This window comes from Xylocopa sonorina, chromosome 17 (genome assembly GCF_050948175.1).
Source record: "Xylocopa sonorina isolate GNS202 chromosome 17, iyXylSono1_principal, whole genome shotgun sequence".
Lineage (NCBI taxonomy): Eukaryota > Metazoa > Arthropoda > Insecta > Hymenoptera > Apidae > Xylocopa > Xylocopa sonorina.
The window spans coordinates 4122238-4150146 of NC_135209.1; the positions used below are offsets into that span (position 1 = coordinate 4122238).

At 32.2% G+C, this 27909-nt stretch overlaps 5 protein-coding genes across 13 annotated transcripts in view; 2 read left to right on the forward strand and 3 right to left on the reverse strand.

Moving 5' to 3' along the window:
- The first annotated feature begins 10 nt into the window (after positions 1-10).
- On the forward strand, positions 11-3698 carry Pgap1 (GPI inositol-deacylase). 2 transcript variants are annotated; one of them, XM_076907918.1, is made up of 10 exons: positions 11-211; positions 488-641; positions 716-826; positions 909-1012; positions 1083-1526; positions 1646-1899; positions 1992-2405; positions 2479-2865; positions 2973-3350; positions 3428-3698. In XM_076907918.1, exons 1-10 carry the CDS (start codon positions 56-58, stop codon positions 3690-3692), a joined length of 2667 nt encoding a protein of 888 aa, XP_076764033.1. In that variant the 5' UTR covers positions 11-55; the 3' UTR covers positions 3693-3698. The 2 variants fall into 2 exon arrangements, with proteins under 2 accessions (XP_076764033.1, XP_076764034.1); XM_076907919.1 differs by having other exon boundaries at positions 116-211; positions 462-641.
- Positions 3699-3799: 101 nt separating this feature from the next.
- Stub1 (STIP1 homology and U-box containing protein 1) lies at positions 3800-6182 on the reverse strand. Its single transcript, XM_076907931.1, has 4 exons — positions 5781-6182; positions 5524-5722; positions 4552-4889; positions 3800-4456 (listed from the first exon to the last, which is right to left on the reverse strand). Exons 1-4 carry the CDS (start codon positions 5895-5897, stop codon positions 4214-4216), a joined length of 897 nt encoding a protein of 298 aa, XP_076764046.1. The 5' UTR covers positions 5898-6182; the 3' UTR covers positions 3800-4213.
- Positions 6183-14811: 8629 nt separating this feature from the next.
- Positions 14812-20813, reverse strand: LOC143431314 (uncharacterized). Of its 2 annotated transcripts, none has more exons than XM_076907946.1 (5): positions 20616-20813; positions 19129-19288; positions 18171-18305; positions 15356-15441; positions 14812-15040 (listed from the first exon to the last, which is right to left on the reverse strand). In XM_076907946.1, exons 1-5 carry the CDS (start codon positions 20671-20673, stop codon positions 14943-14945), a joined length of 537 nt encoding a protein of 178 aa, XP_076764061.1. In that variant the 5' UTR covers positions 20674-20813; the 3' UTR covers positions 14812-14942. The 2 variants fall into 2 exon arrangements, with proteins under 2 accessions (XP_076764061.1, XP_076764060.1); XM_076907945.1 differs by having other exon boundaries at positions 15356-15457; positions 18181-18305; positions 20616-20812.
- Positions 20814-21269: 456 nt separating this feature from the next.
- Positions 21270-22460, reverse strand: Sturkopf (lipid droplet associated hydrolase sturkopf). The gene is made up of 3 exons (XM_076907930.1): positions 22123-22460; positions 21858-22049; positions 21270-21780 (listed from the first exon to the last, which is right to left on the reverse strand). The coding sequence occupies exons 1-3, from the start codon at positions 22429-22431 to the stop codon at positions 21352-21354; spliced, it is 930 nt and encodes a 309-aa protein (XP_076764045.1). The 5' UTR covers positions 22432-22460; the 3' UTR covers positions 21270-21351.
- A 3826-nt stretch (positions 22461-26286) lies between these two features.
- Wge (BAH domain and coiled-coil containing protein winged eye) overlaps positions 26287-27909 on the forward strand; it is a 150192-nt gene continuing 148569 nt past the window's right edge. For all 7 annotated transcript variants that reach the window (XM_076907888.1, XM_076907893.1, XM_076907892.1 and 4 more), the window contains exon 1: positions 26287-27489. The gene's annotated coding sequence lies outside the window, so the exon portion shown is untranslated. The remainder of the gene's footprint in view (positions 27490-27909) is intronic.

Consider the following 27909-nt stretch of genomic DNA (forward strand, 5'->3'; position numbering starts at 1 on the left):
TAATCGACTAGCATTGCACTGAAATACTTAGAAATTATAGTTATTATTACATAAAATGCTCCAAACAAGATGTGTACTAATTTATACAATAACATTTTTTCTATTAATGGGACTCCTTTTATTTTACATACTTGGAGCAGCTCGTTATGTTACAGATTTCGAAGAAAATACTTGTGATATGACATATATGTTTGAATATCCACAATATGTGGTGAGTAAAAAAAAAGTCAAATCTTTTATTTAAAATAAATTAATAAATATTTGCTCTTTTAAATTTGCTTTTAACCTCCTCTAAATGTAATAGTACTTTTTATTGTAAACAAGTCTTTGTGCTTCTTTTAACTTTAGTTGCAAAATTCTATCTGTTAATGTCTTTAAATATTTATGATTCATTTAACATTTAGTAAATAACACTTAAAAAATGTATTATTAATTTTGCACGATACGATACACGTGTACAGTATATGGCATTTATTGTAAATACCAGAGAATCTCTTTGGACAATGAAATAGAAGAACAATACCCAAGATATGAATTGTACGCATATGGAGAGGGTTTTGTTACCGAGAAGCTTAGGAAAATGTATTTCTCGGGTATACCAGTACTTTTTGTACCTGGTAATGCCGGGTCTCACGAACAAGGTACCTGAAATTTATTAGAAATGTTCTCCTAGTTTAAATGGAACTGTTACTAATACTTATACTTTTTGTTTCAGTAAGATCCCTTGCTTCTGTGAGTTTACGGAAAAGTTTAAAAGATAGGACACCATTTCATTTTGATTACTTTACTGTTTCATTAGGCAAAGATTATTCCGCTTTATATGGAGGTATAAATAAAGAAAAGCATAATTTTATTAAATAATATATGTATTTAGTATAAAGAAGTGATAATTTATTTATTAATTCAAGGTGTATTGATGGATGAGACAGTATATGTTTCACATTGTATACAAAAAATATTAAGTTTATATAGAAATGTTGTGGAAAACATTGTACTTATTGGACACTCAATGGTAAATATGATAATACCTACTTAATACTTATCTTAGCAAAAGTATTAAAAGTATTTCTTTATTGTTTCAGGGTAGTATTGTAGCTAAAGGTTCTATTTTAATGACCTCAAATGTAAATGCTTCTATTGCAAGCATTATTATTGCTTTGGCTGCTCCTCATACTCCCACATTAGTATTAGATCATACTCTTGCTAATTATTACTATAACTTAGAGAAACGTTTAAATGAAATAAAAGATGCAGAAGTAAGCGTGGTATCCATAGGAGGTGGACCACGAGATATACTCATAACACCAACACAAATTTTAGATCCTGCAGCAGATATTAATGTTATTTCAAGTACTATACCAGATGTTTGGAAATCGACAGATCATTTGAGTATATTATGGTGCAAACAGCTAGTGCTCTCTATTGTGCGTTCGTTATTTGATTCTGTCGATTATACTCAAAAACCACCTAAAATATTCTCTAAAGCTGAAGAAAGAATGCAAGCATTATCGTATCATCTTCTTCATGTAAGGAATTTTCTAATATAATAGGTTGTAGAGACTTTTAGGGCATTCTTTAGGAAATATAGTTTCATATTTCCTATGTAGACATTATTTTTATACATATTAAACACCAATTTTTGCAGCGTACTTCTGGAAAGAGATTATATTCTTATAAAGAGACAGTACAATTTGAATCTGGTGGTGAATGGATAGAGAATGTTCAGAAGCACTATACATGGACTAACAAAAATTTATTCAGAAGGACATCTTCAATTTACCTTATGATTAAATTAAGTGATCAACCAGAATATTTGACTATTGATACTGTAAATTTAGAATCTAAGGATTGGTTATTCGCATGTACAGCATCCAGTGTACAAGGACAATCAAAAGTTTGGTAATATGACATTTTAATATGTACTCTTATTTTTTTCCTACATTATAATCTCTAGTCAAAGCATTATTTTAAATATATTTTACTTATTTTAGTAAATGGGGATGGAATTTGACGAATAGAACGAGAATCCTACCAGATCCTTTACATCGTCCAAGGAAAACTGTTGACCTAAGTCTTCAAGAGATAAAATACCTCGGGGTAACGCATATTATAATAAGAATTACACCAGATAATTTGGAAGACTATATTACAGTAAACATTGATTTACATTCTTACGATACAAGACTTATACCTATTGGAGGCATATTGAAAAATTTATTTATAAAACCCAAAATTAAAAGATCTGACATTGGACATGTTAGATACTATGCCATTTTGGATGACATGGATGTTGTAGCTATCGAATTTAAAGTATTGGAATGTACAGACCCAACGCATCATGCCATAGTTGAATTACTGGAACCATGGAGTGTTGGAGTTACACAAATTCAATTTTTTACAGTCGTGTAAGTAAAAACGCAATAAATTATATTTTTCCTTTTATTTTAAAGACTATAAAAATACCTTTTAACATTTTAGGGATAATGGGCCTAAAACGATGAAGGTTCAAACTAAACATAAATATTCGAAGGTTTCTCCAAGTTTAAGAATAACTTTAGACCCTGCATGCTCGTATGTAATTAATATTAACGAAGGTGGTATTATAGATCGTTTGTCTTGCATTGTAAGGGATCGTTGGTATCTTCTGTATACAACAACTATTAGTATACTTTTATTATTCATATCTACAAGAATCAATCATGGTCTTAAACAAACCCCAATAATAGTAATCACTATATTTTTCTCGTATTGTTACGATTTGATGTTTGAACTTTTAATTGCCATAGCAATTATTTGCGTATTCACCATTGGACTATGCTGTTCCGTCATATTTTTTGGTTCAGTAGCTCACAACATTGCTGTTAGGTAAGACACTTTAACTTTTAAGATATTCCCAGATTGTAACATGTTATATCTCTTCAAAGTACTGGCACCCCTAGACAATTCAAGAGATTGAATGTTTCATATTTCAGATTTCTTGCACGCGCAATAACCTTTTCAACAACTTGGTCAGATTGGCTGATTGGAGGTTTAAATCAACTACCATTTATTACCACAATTCTTGTTTTATCTTTAATTCCGGCAACTTGCGGAGCTTTAGCTATGCTAATTTCAATCTTTTTATATTTCTTAAATTTGACAAGAATGTATGAAGATTATTTAGAAGAACTGTTAATGGCTTCATTGCAACACTTTAATTGGATAGGACGATTTAGAAGTATAAAGAATAATTCTGAGAAGCAGGAAGATACAAGACAAAAAATATTCAATCACCTTATCTTTTTCATACTTTGGTGTTTTACTGCTGTTCCAGCTATACCATCTGTTCTTGTTTGGGCAAAGAATTTTAGGTTTGTAATTAATCATTTATTATGAAAACGATAGACACTATATTCATCCACTTATATTGCTTCTAAATTTGTTTTAGTTATGACATGAGACTTTCTACTGAAGATTCTTTGTTACTTCAGAGCTGGATAATTTTAGTAACATGTAGTACAATGGGATGGGTACAAATCTCGTCCAGTAATCATAAAGTTCGATCTCAAATATTATCAAGTATATTATGTTTCTTAGGTTGGGTGGTGTTTTTTATGGGAGCATCACCACACCCGCCTTTTTATCAACATTACATGCCACCTATTATAGCTGGTGCCATTGCTCTTGTTACATTAAATTATATTTGTCCTTAAAGTACAATATTTAACAAAATATAAGTAACATGTCAGATATAGTTACTATGAATTAAAGATACTATTTACCTACTAACTATATAAATACTTAGGAAATATTTAAATACTTTATTAAACAATAAATTTATTATTTATTAGACAAAGATTTACAATCTTGACACTTTTATATCACCTATATTAATCAACATCCTATTTGAAGGTATTGTATGCTATTTTTAATACAATTTATCATACATACATACTTAAAATTCATCGGCTAAATAAAATTCTTTTCATTAGCAATTGTTTATTTGTGATTGATCAATTGATTGATTGATCAATTATTATTTGAGTAATAATCTAAATATATAGAATTGAAGTAGAAAAAGAATGAATTAAATTTCATATAAATATATATTATATTTACTGTTCACAAGGTAATGATATGCACATTTATGTAAATTGAAAGGATTCAAAAATAATCATAATACGTATGCAATTATTTATATTAAAAAAATAAGGCAGTAACCTAACTTTACATATTAATAATATAATGCCCACTCATTTTCTTGCAAAAATGTATCTACTACCTCTTTCATTGCTAAGTTAGGAATTAACTGATCTTGAGTTAAGCGAACTCTAGTAACTGGATCAAAATGTCCCACCCTTTGCAAATGTTCTTCAATATCTTTTCGTTCGTATGTTATTCCACTTGGTGTAATTACAGGTTCTTGTAAAATTTCAAAACTAATCTTTCCACATAGATAATCAGGTACTTCTCTTTTCTATTTTACATATTGATAAAAATCACAAAGGATACATAATAATTAGTTTCATTTAAGCATGATCAAAGGACCCTAAGAACAATTTCTAAACTCACCCTTCTTCTTTCATCCACTTTTGCGAATAAATCATTAAGCTGTGCCATACATATGTCTCTCTTTTCTTCTATTTCTTCTCTTTTTCTTGTAAACTCGATAGCTGCAGTTTCTCCTTCCGTTTTATCATCTGTGTCTTTAGCTGCTTCTTGTTCCTTTAGAACAGCTAAATTTCGTTCAGCATCTTCTACTATCAATTGATTCAGATATGACTGCAGTTCGATATCCTGAGCAATTCTTTGTTCTTCCCTCAATTGGAAACGGCGTTTTCGTGCTTGCCTTAAAATGCTGGTCATATCATCCCCATAGTTTAACTTTTGCTCCTTGGCCAAATCCACAGCTATGTCATTGTTGTGTGAGGTATGCATAAGAGTGTGAAGGACAAATTTGACATTGCCGTAAAAACCATGAATACCATAAAAAAGAATATTCACAAAGCATTTCTGTACCGTTACAATATGATATATAATAATATTGAATATACAATATACAGTTACAGAATGCTTTTAAATGAGAGAGCACAATTTACTTTAAAGGTAAATAAAAAAAATTAGTATATTATGAAAAACAATACTAATAAAGATATAATGAATTCCATCGAAAAATGCTTTACAAGAAGTGAAACTTAGAGGTACTTTTCGAACAAATAAAATGGTATGACAATGAATGTTCTTTTTTATAAAAGTTATATGACAATGATGTAACATTAATGTATTTAGCAGACTCCTTCTTACCAAGTCTATAGGATCAGATACTTAGTTAAACAAAGAGAGTTTGTTTTATTTTCTCTTAAAATCTTCTCGGAAATGTATTCATTCATTCGATCAGTTTCTCCATAGTAATAGCAATAGCTTGTGAGAACTAGATTAAAACTGAACACGATAAGGAGGAATCCACTGTAAATCTTATCTCTAAGTTTCCTTACAAGTTATTTTAAAATATAAATGCCAACGGAATTCCTAAATGAAATGTACCTCTCTGTAAGTGTTTAACAGCTTCATCGAAAAATTCCATTTCAAGAAGAGCTAGACCCAGAAAAAAATGACCTTTCACCAAACATGGGTCGATATCGAGAGCACGTCTGCAGTCTAGACAGGACGATTCCCATCGTTTCAATTTCAGGTTACATAGTGCTCGGTTCGTAAAATATAGCGCTTGGGTTGGATTTTTAATCTGCAGGAATGAGATGCAATGTCGTAACTTGCCTGCATAGATTGATAATGGCACTCACAATTGCTTTGGTGTAGCAGTGCGAAGCATCCTCGTATTTATGTAGATTGAAAAGGCGATTTCCTTCTTCTTTTAACTCCTTGTCAGAGAAGTTGGCGGTTGTGTACATCTTACTCATCTTGGCAACAAATGTTGTGCCGCCTTTAACACTTCTCTACATATGAGTTCACGTAGGATTATTCACTTAATATCCTTCTTACAGGAATAGTCAATTGAATCATGAACAAATCGGCTAACAAAACAATATTGTGTAACCTTAACCTTAAACAGATATACGTTCTTCCATTTTCCTTACAGAGCTATCAATCATTAACTAAAAGTATAGTAAAGAAGTATCAGAGCTTTTCGGTTAGTTGCTTTGTCGCGCTGTTTTCAACGTGCCTAGCATGCAAGAAAGCACCTTCTTAAGAATAAGATTGCTTGCCAACGTGAATAATCGGAAAATGATTTTCTATTTACAGTACTAAGTTTTGTGCTGCTAACTAGTTGGTGTAAATATCATTTTAACTTAATTTAGATTTGTAATTTCATGGGAAATACTTATTCAAAATTTGGTTATTACTATCGCAGACGAGGTGCATATTACATGCGCATACTACGCGTTATTACTTAAATTACGCTTAATTGCAATTATTTTGTGTTAAATTTACTTAGTGACATCAAAATACGTTGGCGTAATTTGTGCATTTTGTGTCTCACTTGTGGCAACATGTGTTATCATTCGGTGAATGTTTTACTTCTATTCTCTTTGATACTGAGTAGTTTACGGAATGCTATTATTAAGGATATCTAGTGATATATTCTCCCTAAATTTGAACTTTTAGAATCATTGCATTATTCTTCATAAAGCGTTGCTAGAAATATGTGATATCAACAGAAAAAGGAAGTAAATGCATTTTCAATTTCTTGTTGTTATTGACATGTGTCCACTAGTTCGACCTCATTAGGAATGATCAAATTTATCGTACCGCATTATTTATACTATCTGTTGGTGCAGCTCGCGGCCAATCAGAATTCGAAGAATAGGAACTACCCCCGCACTGATGCTGCGAGCAACCTGATTGGTTGGAAGCTGGTCCCAAGTTTAGTATAAAAGGGTACTTTATTTGCATAAACTTTATTGTCTAATTGTCCTTGCTATAGAGAAGACCTGTATCAAGTTTATTTTAACAAACTGTTCTGACGTTCGCTTTCAACAAATCTTCAAGTTGTCTGGTGTTCTCCAATCATCGTACGAACTGTACGAGGGGTCATTGGGTGTGCAACCAATACATTACTTCGAAAATTAAGTAAGTAAAAATGATACATCTGTTCTCGTTAAGATACGTTTTCTTTAATACAAGAAATTTCATCTTTTATGACGAAAATTTTCAAAATCTTGCCATTTTATTATATTTTAATCTAAACATTACACTTCAATCTAAATACGTTCGTTTACAGTAGCATTTGTAGAGGCTATAATATGACAAAATTGTTTAATAATTTTTACTAATTATTTTCGAGCGCGCCAAATCGTCGAAATTCAAACTTCTTGCAGAATAGTTCAAGCTATCATGACGATGGCGTCTCTACTTGTCCATGCTTTAAATTTACATTTTTAAATTAATTGAAATATATTTATACTTTTCTACGTAAATTATTTAATATTTTCCGAGATATATGCGAATAATAATTGCTAAAGGGCCATAATGTGTTATTATATAGCTGCAAATTTTCGACCAATCACGTTCGACCTTTCAAATTCCTCGTAGTCGAGTCGGAGCTGTCATGGAGGTGGCGTCTCTTTTCGTTCCTGCTTTAAATTTTCACTTTTAAGTTGAAGAAAGTGTATCTGCATAGTTGAAATGTTAATAAAAAGTGAAAATATAGCCGTTAGAACACGTTGTGCTAATTCGTGACAGAAATTTGCAGCTAACTTCGGAGAAATGTGAGTTGAAATATTTCATCCTACAGACGCGCGAATATGCCCTTGAGAATCTGTGAGATTTTTTGCGTCACATTCCTTTTTACGATACAAAATCAAGTATTTGAGTATAAAATATGTCATAATATTCACAATAATCATTATTTGAACAGTAGAACGATATATTGTATGCGATATATAAGTGTATGTAATAAAGAGAAGGACATAAATTTTTCGAAGGTGGTAGTTGGTGTATGCTGTGTTATTGACTGTATTGTTAATTGAATTTTTGTTGAAAATTGTGTTTTCGTATGTATATATTATATTATAGAAAGAAAATTTCAATTTAGTTCTCCCTTTATAGAGTAAGATCAACGACGTCACCATGGACGCGGAGTGGGGGAGAACGTGCGTAACACGGCAGCCGTATTAGTGTGTGTTGCTCCGCCGTACCTGTCGGAACCTGTCTCGCTGCTTCTAAGGTATGTCGTACACTTGTTTATCGGCTGCGTAGTATTACAGTTGTTATCCTGTAAGCAACTTTATTCTTATTAATTCTTTGTTCAAGTGATATCCAGTCTTTGTTAATTATATTATTATTGTTATAAATGTAAATTAGTTTTCTGGATTTTCTTTGTCTACTTTTCGTTTGTACATTTTATTTAAGTTTCATTACATATTGTTTGTACTTTTGACATGTGACTTGAGTTTCATTATTGTACAATTTTAATATAATTGCTTGCATTATTATACATTATTGTAAAAATTGTTTTGTTTCGTTCTGTGTAGATTATTAATTAATTACATCTTCCAAATGAGAGAAATAAACATCACAAGGATTAATGCAGCAATGGGTCATTGGGAAATGGTATATATTTATGGAAATTTGGTAATATTAAATTTATTATTAAAAAGAGGTATACAAATGCTCAATCTGCAGAAGATGAAAAATAATATGAAGAAAAAAATGGTGTATTATTTATTTCTACCCTTTGTTCCCCCATTAATAATTGTTTTCTTCCAGAAAATTTTAGTGACCGCGCGCAATGCGGTCGGTAGAGTCAGTGTTTGATACGCAAAATAGTTTTAATTTTTTTTAGAGCACAGATGCTCTAATTATAATTATATCTAATTTTTCATAGTAATCATACGCGAGAATAGAGTCAGTGTTTGCTTCGTAGATTATAATATTATAGTAGATTTTAGACTTTTATTTTTTTTTTTATTTTTTGAGGTACTTATTTCGGGTATTAGAGTCATATCACCGCCTGCTTGAAATGGATCTTGCTGTGCTCCAGAAGCCAAAAATGTAATTATCCTTTCTAATTTAATTATGAAATTATAGATTTCGATAAGAACTTCTGTGAACCTAATCCTAATAATTTCGTTCCTTTTAAAGTTTTACAGCTATTACTTCTGCCATTCATCTACCACTTCTATCCAGATGATAACGTTCAGGATGTCCCTCTGGAGGTAAGCAACATCTCTTAATATTTTTTCTTAACTGATCCATAACAAATATACTGAACATAAATTTTAATTGATAATATGATTTCTTCCAGGTGTTTGCAGCATCTTTGACGACTTCCTCGAGGCAGCAGCAACATCTCTGATGACTTCTACGTGAGCTACTCTACTCATCGGTCGGTGAGTCGCATGCTTTCAAGTCCCTCTGGTTACCCAATCATGTTGTAGGACGAAAGGTCCGAAGCGACACGGGTGACTGGTTGTATTTACGTAGAATTTTATTAACGAGCATAGTGACCATAGGTATACAATTATACCTATGAGTGATAACATATTTTTGTGGTTATTATTTATTAGATTAGACTAGGCTTTCTTGCACTTCGCGTTTTTAAATAATATAAATAGTGGTCCTATTATAATAGTAACGATGTTGATAATTACTAAATAATATATTCTTATATAATAAATAAATAATATAATATAATTATATATTTGCATAAATGAAATATTCTTATTAATGATAGTATTCTATAAATGTAATTTCTATGTTTATATGAACGAATGGTAAATATTATAACTGCTTTAATCTAGCAGTATTTAGTGGTGAAGTCGAATGTTCTTCGACTTCGTTTCATTAACAGTTATAATTATCATACAATAATGACGATGCGTATCATTATTGGTATTATTTTATACTTAATAGGACTCAGTTATTCAGGTTATACTTTCTGAGAATATTAAATGTTTTAATCATTTAATATTCATTTTGATATCACACGATGGAAATTATCCTATAGTATATTTTCCAATTCTCATATAATAAAAGTTTCAGTATAATTGGAAATTGAGACATATTAAATTCCATTTATTTGTTTACGGAAATTATGTTAAATTACATGTGCAAGAAGGCATTTTACGAGTAGATTTCGAAATCGAAGCATCAAGTTTGAACACTATTTTCATACTTTAGAATATATGCTTTGATGACGGGATCGCTTGAGGAGACATTTTATACTGTATAATTACAATTATTTATTAATTAGTACAAATTTGAAAAACTTATAGTTACATCAATTAACTTCCTTTTCCGTTAGATTCTATACACTATAATGAGAAATTGAATTGCCAAAAAGTTAATTATTGCATTGCATAGAGTTTTAAGTTTTAGAATATCAGTACTTGTATCAGATACATAAAGTAGAGTCACCATCTCTTGATTAAAAAGTAGATTCAAAACACTAATCACTATTATACATTTAGATCAGGATTTTCAGGTTTAACCCCTTCCGTGTTCATTGCCAGGACCCCATTCACGTGCCCAGGTGCTACTTGGTTGGGGGAAGGGTAAAGGGCACGATGATTATAACTAATGAGATGTTTTTTTCGCGGCTGACGTACTAGTGTATCGTGCACGACGTAATTTCCACGTTGTGTGTGTATGTGTGGTTAGGCCGTGGAATTGCGTCGTTTCCATAGAGACATTTTACTATTGCCTACAAATGGTACCGAATTTATTCTGAATTACAACACTGGTACCAATTCCAATAATCTTTCTGTGTTTTATGAAAAATACAGATTTTTCAATGTTTTAAATTTTACCTTAGATATTCAAATGTAGATAAAAACGCTTTACTGGCATTGTACGCAAAGGTCACTAGTTTCGTCAGTCGATTACAGCAGTGGTACGTACCCTTAGAGTGTGCAAGGTGTATGCCAAGCTCGGGTGTCGGAGGCGTCCCGGGACGTTCTCTCTAGTGTAGGATTATTGCGCCCGGGTGTTTGAGTGAGAATTTCCGGGGGTGAATGAATGTGTTGGTGTGAATGTTTTGCCATTTTTAAATATAGGAGGACTAGGTAGGTAGGTAGTATACTTCTGGTATGTTTGTCTGCTAGTAGTAAGTAGGTAGGGCCGGGCAGGTTGACCACAGTCACCGATCGGGCAGGCGCGTTTTTTCTCGCGTGGTTCAACCTGTTTCAGGGAATCAGATTTGAATGATCGACGGTATAGCTGGCGCGAACGGGGGATGCCGTTCGCCATTGGCTTTACTCGATCCATCATTCGAATCGCCCCGCGGTCGCGGTCGCGATTTGCACGAAACGAACGTTTTCTGCTCGAGATTTAGCACGTTTGCACGGACAACGATTTCTTAAATCGTTGCTCGTCTTGCGTGTGTTTAGAAGTCTCTCGTTTCATGTTTTGATTCATTTTTTGAGTCATTTATGGGTTTGTGATTAGGGAATCTCGAGCTTAGATATAAGTTTCAGGGTCCTGGGCTTCATGCCCGAAGAAAGAAGAGGCTATATGCCGAAGAGGCCCGGAGAAGAGGGCAACTACTAATGACTATGCATTCAGAGGAAGGCAACCCTCTCGATGCAAAGTTATTGTTTGTTACCACCTTTTCACTATGCTCGTATTTGTGTAGTAGTATATTGTTATGTATCTTGGCCAGCAGAGTACTGGCCCCACTGATTTTTGGGCAAAACGCGGTTTTAACTTAATTTTTAGCGTTGCGAATGATTAACTACGGTTTGCATTAGAGTTGCGTATGATTCCAGATCGCGATATTTTAATTAGAGTTGCGTGGAAATGATAATCGCGATTGCTCCTTTAGTGTTGCGATATATAAGATCGCGATTGTTTGTTGGATTTTTAATTGTAATTTGTTAATATTGTTTTGAGAATAAATTATATTATATATTTGATCTTAGAGTTGTGATAATTATATAATTAACTTGATGTTTCTTATTTACTTTGTAGTGTTGCGATTATAAGTAACACGAGTATTAGAATGTAGATATAATGTTTTTCATTTCTTTAATTTTGCTTTGATGAATAGTTTTACATTTAGCGTTGCGATCTAGAATTTTCGCGATTTTCAGAGTAGAGTTGCGACTATATAAAATGCCTAAACCTTCCACTGACATTGTGGAAATGTTGCTGCAGACGAGTCTCCAGTGTAGCTAGAAAAGCTACGTTGCAATGCAGGAACATTGCACCTGAAAGGATCGCTGTTTCAAAACCTTTTATTAGTGTTGCGTATTAAAATTATGGGTGCATAGATTAGTGTTACGAACGATGATAGAAAGCACCCTGAGGTGGCTGCTCGCGTAATGTTTTTTGATAACGCACCTACCGCGATTAGTTTCCAGATATTCCCTATTTGATATTTGATAAGTTAGTGTTGCGGTTTATAAAAAACGTCGTGACGTGGCTGCTCCGCGATCACGTTTTGTTGATACATTCTTTATTTTATGTTTAATAAACTTTTTTGTTACAGGGACGGAAGATTTTATTCATAATTTTAAGAAAATGATATTGAATATGTACTTGTTTTGTCTATGGTGATACAGATTGAGCATTTGTCACGAAATACTACAGAATAATGTAGTTGTTTGATACGAAAAGATAATTCCATTTCATTTACTGTTGTCTAACATGATTTCTATGATGTTTTTATATCTAATATATATTTTCTTTGTTTGTTTCTATGTGTAACATATATTTTTAATATGTGCTTCTATTAATCCATGAAATAAGTTTGTTGCAGATTTAGAATTTCAGGAAGAGGACAATGGGACAATGTACGATGTCGGATACACGATGTTACGTAGATGGAAGTATGATTATAGAAAATTTTTAGGAAATCTTTTATGATATATTCTTTCGTTGTGATCCCACTTGCTCGTCTGTATTAGGCATTCCAATGTTTACAACTTTGTTTTGCATATCGGAATCGTTTGGTGTTAATCTCTTCTGCATAGTAATTTCCTTACAAACTTTGATTCCATATTTTCTGTCATTAGACATGTACATGTTTCTCATCACGTACATTTGTACTTTTTTATTAGTGTTGTTGTACATGGGTCCATGATGTATTTGCTCTGTATTTGTTTCCAAAGGAATTCCAACTTAAAGGAATTGAGGTATTCTCATGTATTCCATCAGAGTTTTACATAGTTAGGTTGAAATATATTCATATTTGTTGATAGGTAGGAATCATTTTATTTTATCTTTGTTTAAATTTTTCTTTTCTTCTCTTTGAACTGTTTGCAAAGAGAGAACTCCTTCTACTGTACGTTTGTAGAACAAAAAATGTTGCAAACATACATTGGAAGGAGGTTTTATTCAGTAATATCTCGTATAAAAGGAGGGTGGATGGGACGTGGTTAGGGTGGGTCTCCATTCGCAGCAACCTCCACGTGGTGAGACCTGGGCACTAAACAATATTTGATATATAATTATTAATTATATCATACGGTGATATGGTACAATTATAAATTATATAGCAAATAATTGGAGCTGATGGCTGCCATAGATTAGCTTCGTTTAAATTACTTTGGAATAGAAACATTAAGTTGAAAATTATACTTTATAGTTATATTTCAATAACATATCATACATTGCAAGAATACTATTCATTATTATTTTAATACATTTCTATGAATATGCTTTAATACATATACATATATCGGCAATATCGTATAATTGCAGATAATGAAAACACTGATCGATTAAAGAAATATTTCACAAATAAGCGATGTTCTGCTGTAACTTGGCGAGTGAAAAGAAATCTAGATCTGTCGATATTGCTCAATAGAAATAGGAAAATACAAACTATAAAACGCACTTAGTTATAAATAACATAAAAACATTATAGGAACTTTCATAAAAATACGAGTCCAAACATTACGTTCTTGCGTTTTATATTAATCTAAAGTTTTCTAGTATATTTTTAATTTATTTGAGCTTTAATAATAGAGGATAAGCCACTAAAACGGGATGCTGGAAACATTTGTAATAGGTGAACAAATTCCATTTGCAACCAAAGCATATTCATTGCTATTTTGCTACATCGCTTTTGAAATATTACGCTAGGCAATGGAAAACATGATATTTTGGCTTTTAAAACGAGTAGAAAAGATGTGTATAAAAGATACGTAGAAAAGATACGTGTAGTAGAGAAAAGATAAAAAGACCTTTAAAACATAGCAATTTGCTAATCAATAGTTTAATATTTTTGTTAAATGTATAATTAAAAGAGTTTATTCAATTTTAAAATCACGTGTTTTATTGGCTTACCTAATATACTATCGATATTAATTCGGTTTCAACAGTTTTACAAATTGACTATTTTTTAATATGCTCTTTAGATTACTAGTAATTTTTCCAATATAAAAGGGATTTTCATCTCGCGCTCGAAATTGATATGGCAATTATTTATTTAAATATTAAAGTATGGATAAAAAGTTTATATAACTTATACAATTTTTCATTTTGAACATATTCTTATAAAATTGTCCAAAAGAACGTGCCAGACATTTATCTAAAGAGAAATACTATCTTTGAACACATATCTCAGTTCAACAAATATATATTTTCTGTTCGATATTAGAGTATTTGGGACGATTAAAACGGTTGAGTAGAAGAAGGACAATATAATATAAGAGAGATAGTATTGTATATCCTACTTTAAAAACGAATACACGTGAAAAAGGGGTAGCATATGATACTAAATATGTATATCCAGTTATATCCAAAAGTAGTAAGCGAATTAAATCATTATTAATGATTAAAAATGTTAGAGTACTTTCGATGTTTTTGAAATATTATCCCTTTTTACTCAGCCATTTAAATTGAATATAAGAATTGTCTGAGCAATCCGTGGCTTGTTACTTGAAAAAAGGAGGAAGCACACGTTTGTTTATAGAAGTGGTCTTACAAATGTAGAGTGAAATTACTGGCACCGTTTCGGAAATACACGATTATATTACAATTTGAATGGAATGGTAACTTTATTTAACGTTATTCTGAACCGGGGATGCATAATTTGGATTATACGGTGCCTGTTTTTCATAAGCGACCTCAGAGTACGTTGGTGGGTCGGATATTTCTGAAAGAGTCAATTTAAGTATCTTTTTAGTTATCAACGACAGTAATGGCAATTAAATTAAACTACATTATCAGTGAACAAGAATTACTAATTTATATAGATGCGCACAGTAAAGTAAATTAGTAAATATTCTTAATATGATATAAGATATAGTAAATATTCGTTTACTATATTTTAACAGCTGGTTCGAAATTTGAATTTTCAATACCTTTCATCTTATCAAATTGTTATTAAAATAGATTGTTCAACTGGTCAATTAGAATAATTAAAATTTTCTCAAACGTGTTCAATACTCATATGTTTTATAATAATCACCTGTTGAACTTGTGGCATACGCAGTGTTCGTGTACTGTGGATTCGGTTGTGGGACAGTCACGGATGATTGAATTATACGTACCACAGTAGGTGCTTGTATTTCTGGAACAAATATTTTCATGAACTGGGCTTAATTTGAGAAAATATTTTATTTATAGAGACAGTACTCACGAATGTTTGAATATATATACAAATAAATGGGAAACTTGAATACAACAAATAATTTTACAAGTTTTATAAAAGGGTATGGTCACTAATGATTTTAAAAATATAGAGAGGGGTGGTGAAGAAATCAAGGATAATTTAAATATCAAATACTTCCATTTATTTGTCCACTAATTTTTTCTTGGATCATGTGTTCGTGTGATCATGCATAAAAATGATGTTTTCATTTTTTTGCTAACGTCAATTGATGAAGAATTTATGAAACCTCCTTTTTACATATTGCACATCTTAATATAATACTATAGTTTTGAAATATTATACTTCATCACTCGTAATTTGGCAGTGTGGGTAGAAAATGTATGTGCACATTGGAAGATCATCAAGATGTTTATTAGACAACGTTACAACATAGAAACGATACAATAGGAAGCGCTTATGTATATGTTAGTAATAGTATATGTATATATTATCTTAAGTTTACATATTTCTTTACAAACTCAATAACGATCTCTAATATATCAATTATTGAATCATAAACAAAAATAAGTATCATCGCTATATTCTGTATGTGCGTATCAATTTAGGAACGCGTATAAAAATACAAGTGTATCTAATGATGGAAGCCTGTTATCTCGCCGCTTTATTACATGTAATCCGACAAAAATAGAATATGGCAATTGCAAATACAGTCGACCCTCCTATAACACGGTACGTTGAGAACACGGTTTAGATATATAAAAATTTAAATTATGTACGAAGAGGTTTAAAGTTGGGAAATCTGAATAGGATCATTGAGTAGTAGAACAATAGGAGAATTGCAAAACTGCCTTGCTTCATATTAAGCGATTTTGGTAGAATTACAAATTAAAGTGATGAGAACCTTCAATCTAGTAAAAGAAAAAGGATCAGTTATAACTATTAAATTGATTGATAATAAGTTCTTAGCATTTTTTAAATCTATACTTTTTAGTCTTATTAAACTATTCACTGTTTATTTTTGTTGTATGAAGTCGTTAAAAATATCTGACGGAGTACACTTTGAGAAAATAGGTTCGGTATAATACGGAACGAATTTATCGTCTTATAGGCGGTTTGACTGTAAATGGATAGACTTTATACTTGCATTTTTAATGCTGCATTTAACAATTAATATATCTCAGTACATTATATGCATTACATACACATACATTCCACGTAAGTAAAGTTTAAAATAAGTAACAGTTGTTCATTTTTATTAAACAAACATGACTCACGTAACATATTTATTATTCCTTTATTATCTAAAAATGATCGAAATAAAAAAAATAATAAAACAAAAATATGTATTATATTTCTAACATTTTGTATAAAAAGAGTATTTAGTGGAATGTTGATTATTCTTTGCTTACTTAGAATGTTTTTCAAGCTTTCAGAATCTTGAAGGTCATCGTATTACTGCTATAGTTGAATATCATTCTTGGGTATGCAAAGAGGTCAAGGTAAACGCGTAAAAATTGTGGAAATATGTGGTAACGCTAAAAAACGTTAGGACACTTGTCATTTTTAGCGAACGTTTATTACGCGAACCAAATTATTATCATTTGGCACACTCTGGCAATATAATTAATTAAATGTTCACTTAACATGCCTGGTATGCAGTGTTTTGTTTGATAGCTTCTTGTTTTATTTTATGAGAGTTACAATGTTTCATTGCAATCTTTTCTCTTTTTTTAAATTATTTGGATATTTAAGACTATTCTTTTATTTTACTGACGTGTCATGTGAGATTCTTAATAAGTACAAATTAGAGTATATAATTTTGAATTCACGAATGTCATAACAGTTTTTTTAGTATTTACTACGATTAGGCACGAGTTCTAATGCTTTTTAGCGTGAAATGTAATTGCATAACGTTATAGCTGCGTAAATAAAAAATATATTCTTGAGTAGTAGAAAATTAAGTAACTTGGACTTTCGTTGGACTTTGACATAAGTTGAATACTGCAATTTTTCATACTGTTGCTCCAATCATCTTCTAGAATTATCTCTTGAATAGCATACTTTTGGCGTAATTGCAGTATCGTGCGTTAGAAAAGTTTCTTTTATCGTTACAGACATATATAATTGTGCAAAAGTGTGCAGTTTAATTTTACTCATGAGAATATTTTAAAAAGGCACGTGTACCCTGATATACGATTATAGGAAACAGTACACGTAGTGTCATGAGATTGGAAGATATGATGAATGGGTTCAGATCATGGGTGATCCTAAAAACAATTATAGGTCAAATCATTATGCGCATAATAAACTTATTTTATATTATTAAATTAAATTTCTTATGAATCGTTTATCTTGTGATTAGTAATAACTCGACGATAAAAAAAAGTTTCGTGCTTTTTTAGAAAATGGTTCAAAAGATATTCGGTTTCTACTGTCTCTACAAATAAGTATCCAAGATATATTTAAAAATTACATGAATTAATGAATAATGAAAAAAGTGAATTGTAATTATACTAATGATATCGTCAATATGATTAATTAAATAGAGAGAGAGAGAGAGAGAGAAAATTAGATTGAAATAAATGTGAATTATGTATGTAGAAATGTTATGTACATGGATTGAGTCAAATAATATGAAATAATATTTTCGGAATGTGAATATTATACAAAGAGATTCTTACTTCCATAAACGGTTCCTCGATGACGTCTACGATACCATGGGCAGCAACTGCAGCACAAACATAGTATGCAAAGCAATAACATAAGTACCAAAATGACAACTGTAACAATCACTATGAGGAGGATCCTGTAATTAAATAATTCAATGATTAATTTTCTACTAATTACAAAAAAAAAAAGATACTACATAAACTAATATAATTATATGCAAAACAGTTGCAATCATTGAAATATCCCAATATTATGAGATATTCTGTTTTGCAAATAAATATAAAGAAAGGAGCGCTCTCCTTTATAGAAGTGATGAAAATATCGAATGCATTCTGTACGTAAAATTAACATGCGATAAATAGGAAACACATATACATAAAAATAGTGAAGAAATATGTATTTCGATCATGTTACCCTTAATACGATCCGATCCGAACATAGTAAGGTGCGATTACTCACTAACAAATGAATTGCGATGTTTTGCAAGAGCGATTCTTGTGATGTGCAAAAGCATGCTTGAAAGAACGGCCTGTAACTGGAATCTATTCGTGATAACTACTTTCAGAAAGTGATATGGTTTTGTGACGCTTGCTTCCTTTATGCCGGACAGTAATCTTGAACCGCAACTGTCTGCATCCAGGCAGAAGCGTTTATTTATTAAAAAACTGCTGGCTGTAAGACGAAATAATCCGTATTTTGTACTTTGAGTAAGAGTGAATAACTTCGACAATTGTTCAGAAAAACGTTCAGAGATTGCTCCTACAAATTATTACAGAGAATGCGTATACTTTTATAAATCGCTCTGACAAAAAAAAATAGCAAGTTACTTGTTAGTAGATTCGTACCTTCAGATTTATACATTATTGTATATTCTATATAGAATGTTGAGGACTGAATAAGAGAAAAACGAGAAGGGCGGAGATTTATTTTTAATCGAAATAGAAATTTCAATTATTTACCATGATGTTTTAAATACAAATTCCGCGTAGTCACAACAATATACGGCACCATTTTCAATATCGTGACAACAGTAAGATTTATCTGCAGAATCCAACAATCCCGGACACGAATCGATTAGTCTCGATAAAATGTTCTTGTTTCCAAATGCGCACTCTGTGCCTAAAAATATAATTAATCTCATTTTAAAACATTAATGTTTCACAAAATAGTTACGTAATCACTTATTCACATGTTTGTTTAGGAGATATCCAAAATTGTATTTAATCACAGTTATAAATAAATAATAAACGATTAAAATGCAAGAGCGGAAACTGGTGATATCAACAACGGCTGTATAAGTACGTACAATGTTCGTACACACTGAAGTCAATGAACCATATACAATCGTGGATTAATACTGATAATTCTGATTGCGAATATCATTAATTCTACGAAAATGTTGAGATGACTCGAATTACTATGATTTTTATAAGTATTCAGTGTCATAATTTTACATCATTATCACTGGATCACCTGGTTGTAACTTTATACATCCTTCATTGATTCAAGTAATACTCATGAAAATCATAAGTAAAAATTTATTAGCGAATTATTAATTATACAATATTGATCAAATATTATCTTACACTATCGAATAAATCAATTCGTTGAGTTTAATTGTTATCTATTATATGACAGTAATTCGAGTTATCTTAATATTCTCAGAGTTAGTGATACTCGAAATGATAGCATGAGTGGTATGTACATATATTACATATATATAGAAAGTTGTTGCTGATAGCAGCTTCCGTTCTGATGTTTCAACCGTTGAATTTAGATATGTAAATTGGCTAACTCAAAATATAATCAAACTACAATTAGATTTATTATATCGAAAGGAAATAGACTCAGATAAGTGTCTAATTACCACAAACATGAACAATTACAATCTGAATGTGTTGTTAATATTAGTAAAAGAATGATTGTTAATTATTTTAAAAGCTAATGTTCTCTTAGATTTCGGAAATTTTTTTACATATTGTATAGTTTTTGAGATATTTGCAAATGAATATCATTATCCACTGCAATGAATTGTGTATAACTATATATATCTACGCGTTCGTGAGGCTATTGTGTGAGTCAGCATGAAATCGATGGCCGCTTGTTTTTATAAACATTCCACTCTAATTAATCATGTAATTATCATGTAACTTGTACATTTTAAATAACTTATAAACAATCCATTTAATAGATAAATTATTAAATGTAGAAGTTGTACAGTTTCAAGTGGGAAATGTGATAATATCTTAGGATACTTGATCTACTATCACTATATCTTATGGTTATTTGAGGTGTGCAGGTTATGACTCAACTTGTGCCACTAATGTAATAAATTTCATTACCAATAAGAGATGATTATAATAATATAGCGGATTAAATCTTGAAAATCGTAGTGGATCAATTATTATTTATTACTACAATCATCACACCGAAATCTTGCACTCACCATAGGATAGTCCAGCATTGAAACAAAGAAGTAACAGCAGGATGGTAACACGCGACATTTTAAGTTTATTGTTAGTGCTTCAATTTCTACTCACACAATTGTAACTTCAAAAAAAACCAAATATTCAAAATATTGTACGAAAATGGAGACAGAGCAGTTCGAAATGTATAACGTTAAACCGCAAGTTGCAGACTGCTATAAATATAGATTTATTTGGGTATCGATATGACTCAGAAGATGTCAGCATCGTCGCCTACGTCAGTCGATTATAGTCGAAGGAAGTCGAAACTTAACCGGAAATATTGGCGGTTAATTCTAAATAGTCGGAAAAATGATTTCAGTGCATTTAGACTTTTTAATACTGAATTATGTTAGTGCAATGGATAAATCTATATTAGATTGAAGGAACTGTTTTTACTCCATATGTTTGTATTAAAATATTTTTATTTCTTCATTTTATTAACTTAGATGCATATCTATCATTTAAGTATAGTCAATAAAGGTAAATAAATATATGCACATCTACTATTTTCAATTGCTTTTGTGTACTAATATGATTAGTAGTAATTGAAATACAATTTTTTATTTTCTTGCTAATTTAGTATATACCAACCACCACATGTAATACTCATAACTGTTATGTTATATTAATATACTGATATGAAAGTAAATCACTCAAAGTATAAATACATATGAAATAATTCATTGAAACTAAAATAAGAATTGCTACTTAATATTATAGTATATTGTCACTTATTAGGTCTCCAACTATTTTTCCCATTTGTTTCTCATATCGCAAAACAAAAGCATGCTGATAACCATGTTTACAGAGTTCTGCATTGATATTAGGATTTTTAGATTTTAAATCATGGTAAAATTTTATTGGTACCCAACCGTCACAATTACCATAATAGAACCATAGTTTATCTGCATATTTTGAAATTATGTCATCATCTCTTTCTTTCACTTGTTTCATTTCTTCTGTTGCCATTTTAATCATATTTTTCATGCTGTTAGGATTTAGTACTTGAAGCAGTGCTCTATTATATTTTCCTGGTATGTTATGAATTGGTCTGAGTATAGTGATAAGAAAAACTTGTAAAAATGATGGCAAACACGAAAAGATCCAAAAAATGAAAAGTATGAAAACTGCCAGCTGTGATATCTGAAAGTAATATAAATTATAGATTGAATGGCATTTATTCATTATTAAATAAAACTTATTATACCATAAAAACTTACAACTTTGGTAAAGTACCATCCATTAGGAGTTGCAGTCATATTTTCTATGGTTGGAAATAGAAGGTAACATTTTGTTACTTTTTTAGCAATAGAATCGTCTTTCAATAAGTTTAAAATCATCCAAGCTCCTATCGAATGCCCAATAAGATGCAGCTTTGCATCCTCCGGTATATATTGCTTTATAAAATCTTTCTACAGTGAAATTACACAAATTATTTAAAGTTTTCTATATAGAGAAACAAAATTTAAAAAATAGAAATAGAACCTTATGTTGCAATTGTGCCGTCAGACTATAATTTTCACTCCAAGTTGAATCACTAGGCATGGTAATTGCTAAATTACTTGGAGGTTGTACATGACCCGCATGTCCTACAACCCAAATTGGTGTTTCACTGGGAAGTCTTGATTTTATAGTTCTTATAAATCCCTCATAAAATTCTGCAACACCAGGGTTGCCTGGAATAAGAACTACCACATCCCTTTTACCATATTGCGAAAGGCCTTCTTCTACCCATCGACCTTCTGTAATTACTTGTGTTGGTACATTGTTCCATTTTAACATAGCATGTTGCATGTTCCCTTCTGCTGTAACACAATTCAGAACATTTATATACTACAATTAATAATACTAGAAATATAGGTGTAATTTTTGTATACAGTAAGTTTCAATATCCAAAGGAATTTAGCTTTGATGAAAAACTTAGGTTAACATATGTATACTAATAACTGATCTAGTAGCGATTACATATAAATCTAAGAAATGTGGATATTAAACTGCGCATTATATTGATACTGTGATGAATGGTACTTTGTACCGCAATAGAATTGCAGCAGTCATTCTAAAGTACTTACAGTGATAGGAAACAGTGTTTCGCTAATTCTACTATTACCGAACACTTTTCGAATTCTAAAATTTTTAGAAACGCTAGTCAATTTAGTCAAAATTTATGATATTTTTAGTTACAATAAATGATAACACAAATATATTAAATAAACAAAATAAACTATTCCAATTTTTATATCATACGTATGAAAGAAACGTTTCAGTTCGCAATTTTACAAAAAAAATTCATACGAATATAATTAAATGAAACAAGTATATAATTTTTAACGGAACAGTTAACGATTGTTTGCGGAACACAGCTTTAGAAATGCTGGTGTCGTAGAGAATGAATTGCATTTATGATAAATCACCTGTAGAATATAAATAATACTGGAAGTAGTAAATATAAATAGTAAACTACTTTATTACAACTAAAATGTATTTTATTCGTCATGCAACTATTATAATTAAAATGTACTTTAATATAAAATATTAGAATAGTAAATTGTAAGCAAAAAAACACAGATTTATGGCAGGTTTTTTACCTTTACTAAAGAGTTCCATCAGAACATTATCGGACTTGAAACCTGTAGGTGTTCAGTTCGATACCAGGTGTATATACACGAAACGTCTGAAATTTGCATTATTATTTTGTAATAAAATATATATATATATAGTATATGGTTCCATTTCATTTTATTACAGTAACTTTTACTAAGTTGTAATTGCTTTTGTAGTATTGGGTAGAAAAATAGTAAATATTTATAACTAATATAAATTTTGCATCGAATTTATTTTGTTAAAAGTATTCACAAAAAGTATATTTAATTATGCATTTTACTTCAAAAAGCAATCACCAATAAAGCAAATTGAATATGTTCATCAAATTAAAAATCTGTTGTAAAGTTTGCAGAAGATTTTCTATGTCTTCGTCACTGTAAAATCAGTTATTTTACAATAACTTATTTAGATATATTTGCAGACATATCTAAATGCAAGAAAATAACTTTGCAAATTAATGAATGGAAATAAGTTTTTTATTTTTTACTAATCACGTCGTGATATTTATACTTATAAGATAAATCGTTTTACTTAAATTAATTCATACATTAACGTAAGCAAATTACAAAACACCTAACATACTGCATACAAGTTTATTTTTTATTGTCGATTCATATAGGATTACATGTATGTATTAACATTATTTTCACGGTAGACGCGTAAGTTCCTGGCTGCAGCTATTTGCAGCTATATAAGTTACTGTTTAACTGTAAAGCATCGAATTTCATTGTAACATTCAAGTCCGTATTAAATCTCAATAGGGGGCAAAAGTTAGTCGCCATTTTGGTAGCTCCTCTGGTAACGCATTTCCCACGGTGCACTATGTCAACGATAGACGCTGCACACAATAGCTGCTTTAGGAGGAACGAATAGGAGAGAGAAAGAGAGAGGCGGTATATGCGGGATGGAGCTAGAGGTGAGAAATGAAAGGTAGACTGAGAGAGAGAGGAGACCCGTGGAAGCGAGGTAGCGCTAATACGAGCGAGAGAGTGAGAGAGAGAGAGAGAGAGAGAGAGAGAGAAAGGCAAAGGGAGAAGAGTTACGTTGAGTTCTACCGCTGATTCCGGCTGGTGGAAAGATGGCGGAGGGTAATTCGAATACGCGTCATATAGGGGGCCTCTTGTATACCGCGCATGCGCAAAGCAGGTATGTGTGATTGCGATGGTGTCGGTAGGCGGAGCGGCATCCAGAACCAACTTGTACCGGGTGGTACCGCATCACTGTCAGCAAAAACCGCATAAAACGGCACCATTCGCTTCTCTGGTGTGTACCGATGCAGGAGGGAGTTCGGGTCGCCTCGTGGGGCAGGACGGAAGTTCAAGGCAATCGTGGCGCCACGGGGACGTACGGTGAAGCGCCATACTGACGATGACGCGCACGCACTCCCAGGTAATCGGATGACCATTCTTTCCTACGATTTTAGTTTTCCATCATCGCTCCTCCCTTATTTTTCGTTAAGTGCTAGCGAGACTTTTCATCGAGCGAGGGAATTATTGGACGTATAACGAAAGAATGGTTACATTCGTTGGCTATCGGTTGAACGAGAGATATGCGATTGATTCGATAATGATTACCGTTTCGACGAATCGAGAGGTTGTTCTGTATTAGCGTTTCACGTGTACCTATGTGGTAACAAAATATTTATTATAAAATAGAGCGTAAGTATTGTATGTATAAGTGGTTAGATGCGTTGCGATAGGTAACATATCGTTGTATGTACGTTTACTTTTAGCACTTTTCCGTTATTGGTATATCCGAAATGTAGAAGTGAGTACTTTGATCAAAACGTTACACTAATAAGAGACTATTATTTACTGCGGAGACATACTATTTACTGTAATCCGAAAATACGGTTTTCATATGGCACGACTTAATAAACTTGGACTACTTTGATGTAGCGTGATACTATATGTAATGGACATCTTGTACATAGGTATCTGTATAACATGTTTTAAGATTTTATTTGAAAAATCAGTATAATATTATTACAGTTATCGTACAGTTTGTTCGCGTCTAATGAAAAGGTTCAAAATCAGTTTACGTCTGTACAAGTCTTATGCAATTTTATCATAGACCGCTCATTCGTTCCAATATTCATGTGCTATTTAGATATACAGATACTTACCGCATGTTGTGTAGAAAAAGTAGAAGAGAAATACTTGCTACTTCGTATAACAAGTTGTTCATTTTGTCTTCGAAGTATTCAAGATTGCAATTTCGTTATATATATTTGTTAACAACCACTAGGTCGTACAAACTATAACAATAAGTCGAAGTGGTTTAAGCAGAAAAAAGTATTGTTTATGCGCTTTTATTAAACTTATATAACATCTTGTACAGATATCTCATTGAGCGATAACATCGTTTGAGTATGTAATTCAGAAACTGTATTAAAATTGGACACTATAGAGTTCGATATCGGTAATCTTCTACCCATTTATGCTTTTTATACGTTCAGTAATGCCGAGTTCGTAAACACGACAAATGCTACATCACGTTTACGTTTCTTGATTCACTGAATAAAAATGCCAAAGAAATGTCAAACGTGCGATGCGTAAAATGTGTTTATCGCGCGGAAAATTTATCTGTAACTCGATGTGTCCATATCGAACGTTGATAAAACATTACTTATTTGTATGTACATCCATTATTTCCGAAGTTATCTCTGTATTTCAAGTTGTACGCGTCATTTATTCGTTGGAATATTTCACGCAATTGTTTCATTTTAATTCGTGTCGTTCCACTTTTACCTGATTAATAATAACCGTGCTGTCGGGTATTTAACGCGCGATTGTTGCAGAGTATGTTGCAGTTCGAAAAACCGCGGGAAAATATTCAAGTTGCACCCATGCGTTTCGAGGGAGTTTTTATAAAGCCCCGAAAAAAAGAGGCGCGGCCTAAGGAGGTGTGTACGAAGCGGAGGGCGTGGCAGTGGGCGTGGATGTCGACGTGTCCACCACCTTTCTAGGCGTTCCTTTAGTTAGTGTCGAGCACGGTAGTGGGGGCGACGGCATCGAACCCCGCCAGTCGCAGTCACCATTTAACCGTTCGGTGGTAAGCATGTTACAATGTTTCGCGTTACGGGTGGATCTCTTTTTACCGGAAGCGAAGAGAATTACTTGCTCGTCGATTAAATCGTGACATATGTATACACGTTACATCGTGGAACGTGCTGTCTGTTGTCCCACTTACACGATTTAATGTCGTCCAGTGAAAATTTTCCCAGTGAGTGATCGAACGAACCGTGAACGCGTCGACGACACTCCGCGCGACAAAATACAGGTGTATCGGACGTTCGAAATAGTGTTTTTGCATATACGTTTCTCGGATGGGAAGTGAATCGTTGTACGTGTCCGAAATATTCTCGTATCACCGTTTGGATACAAGAAGAAACATACGGTTTGTTAAATTGTACAGCTTTAAGCCGGCCGGCGCCCGCATTAAAGGGAATATAACAGAAGCGTGCAAGTTTACGGGCTCTGTTTTGACTGTCGTTGTACAACCAGTTTTGTCCACCCTATAAATCCATTGATCGATCTTCAGTATCGAGTTAGAGAAGGTTAACTTCGCGTTTCTCGTTATTTGAAATTTGAGAGAATTGTTGCTCCGAAATGAGCGTACATCGACCGATACGGACTGAGAAATCCTAAGGAACTGTAGAAATTGTACTCCGTCGAGTATTTCGAAATATCCGTTGAAAATGTAGCTTGTCACGGTCGCAATTCCAGTAGCTTCTTTCAAGAGAAGAACGCCAGGCCAAACGAAGATCTGTACCCATAAATATTTATGTTATTCGAGTGAATTACGTTTTTGTTATCAAGAGCCAGTCGAAACGCGTTTGATCAGCGAAAACGGACATCTTCCTTGTTGTCTGTCTCTTAACGATTCGTGTGCTCCGCGGATAGTCGCGAACCAAGCTCTTTGTTTCGGAGTTAATGTTGTGCGGAAGTTTCACGTACTTTATTTACTGTTACCATCGTTTTTCTTTCGCGTGTCTTCAGGTGAGACTCGACGTTGCATAGTGAATAGTGAACAAACAAGTGATTACGGTGGTGCGTCTCAGTTAAAGGGAGAATCGTAACAGGAGTGACATCCGACGGCTCCATTATTACGATCTCATATTTCCGGATGAGCATGATTTTCTGAACGGATACTTTTCTTTCTTGGAGATTTCCCTCCAGGATGACCGGAATCTGTCTTTTCATAGCGTCCGCATAGTCGTCACAGTGGAGTTCTGCTTAATTGCAGGTGAATAACATATTTCAGTAACAATACATGTCTACTGCGAGTTGACGCATCCACGCTTCCAATCGTATTTCCTGTTTTCAAGTATAAACAGTGATTTACATCTAAAAATTGTCGATACGAACAACGTTTAATGATCGAAATTTTATCCATATCGTTCAATGTTTTACTAAATTACAATTATCGTAGCGTGACGGAATAACTTCAAATGTTTTCGATTATTTTAGTGCATTATAGATTGGCTGCTTCGCGAAACAATAATTAGAGGTGGATCACGTGATATCTTGATTTCGCGCCTTTTTATAGTGGATGATCAACGCTAGAATTTTAATGCATTTCTAATGCATTGTTATCTATGATATTTCATATCTACATAAACATTTAGTTTCTAAGTGTAACTTAGTTATATAATTTACGGAAAGG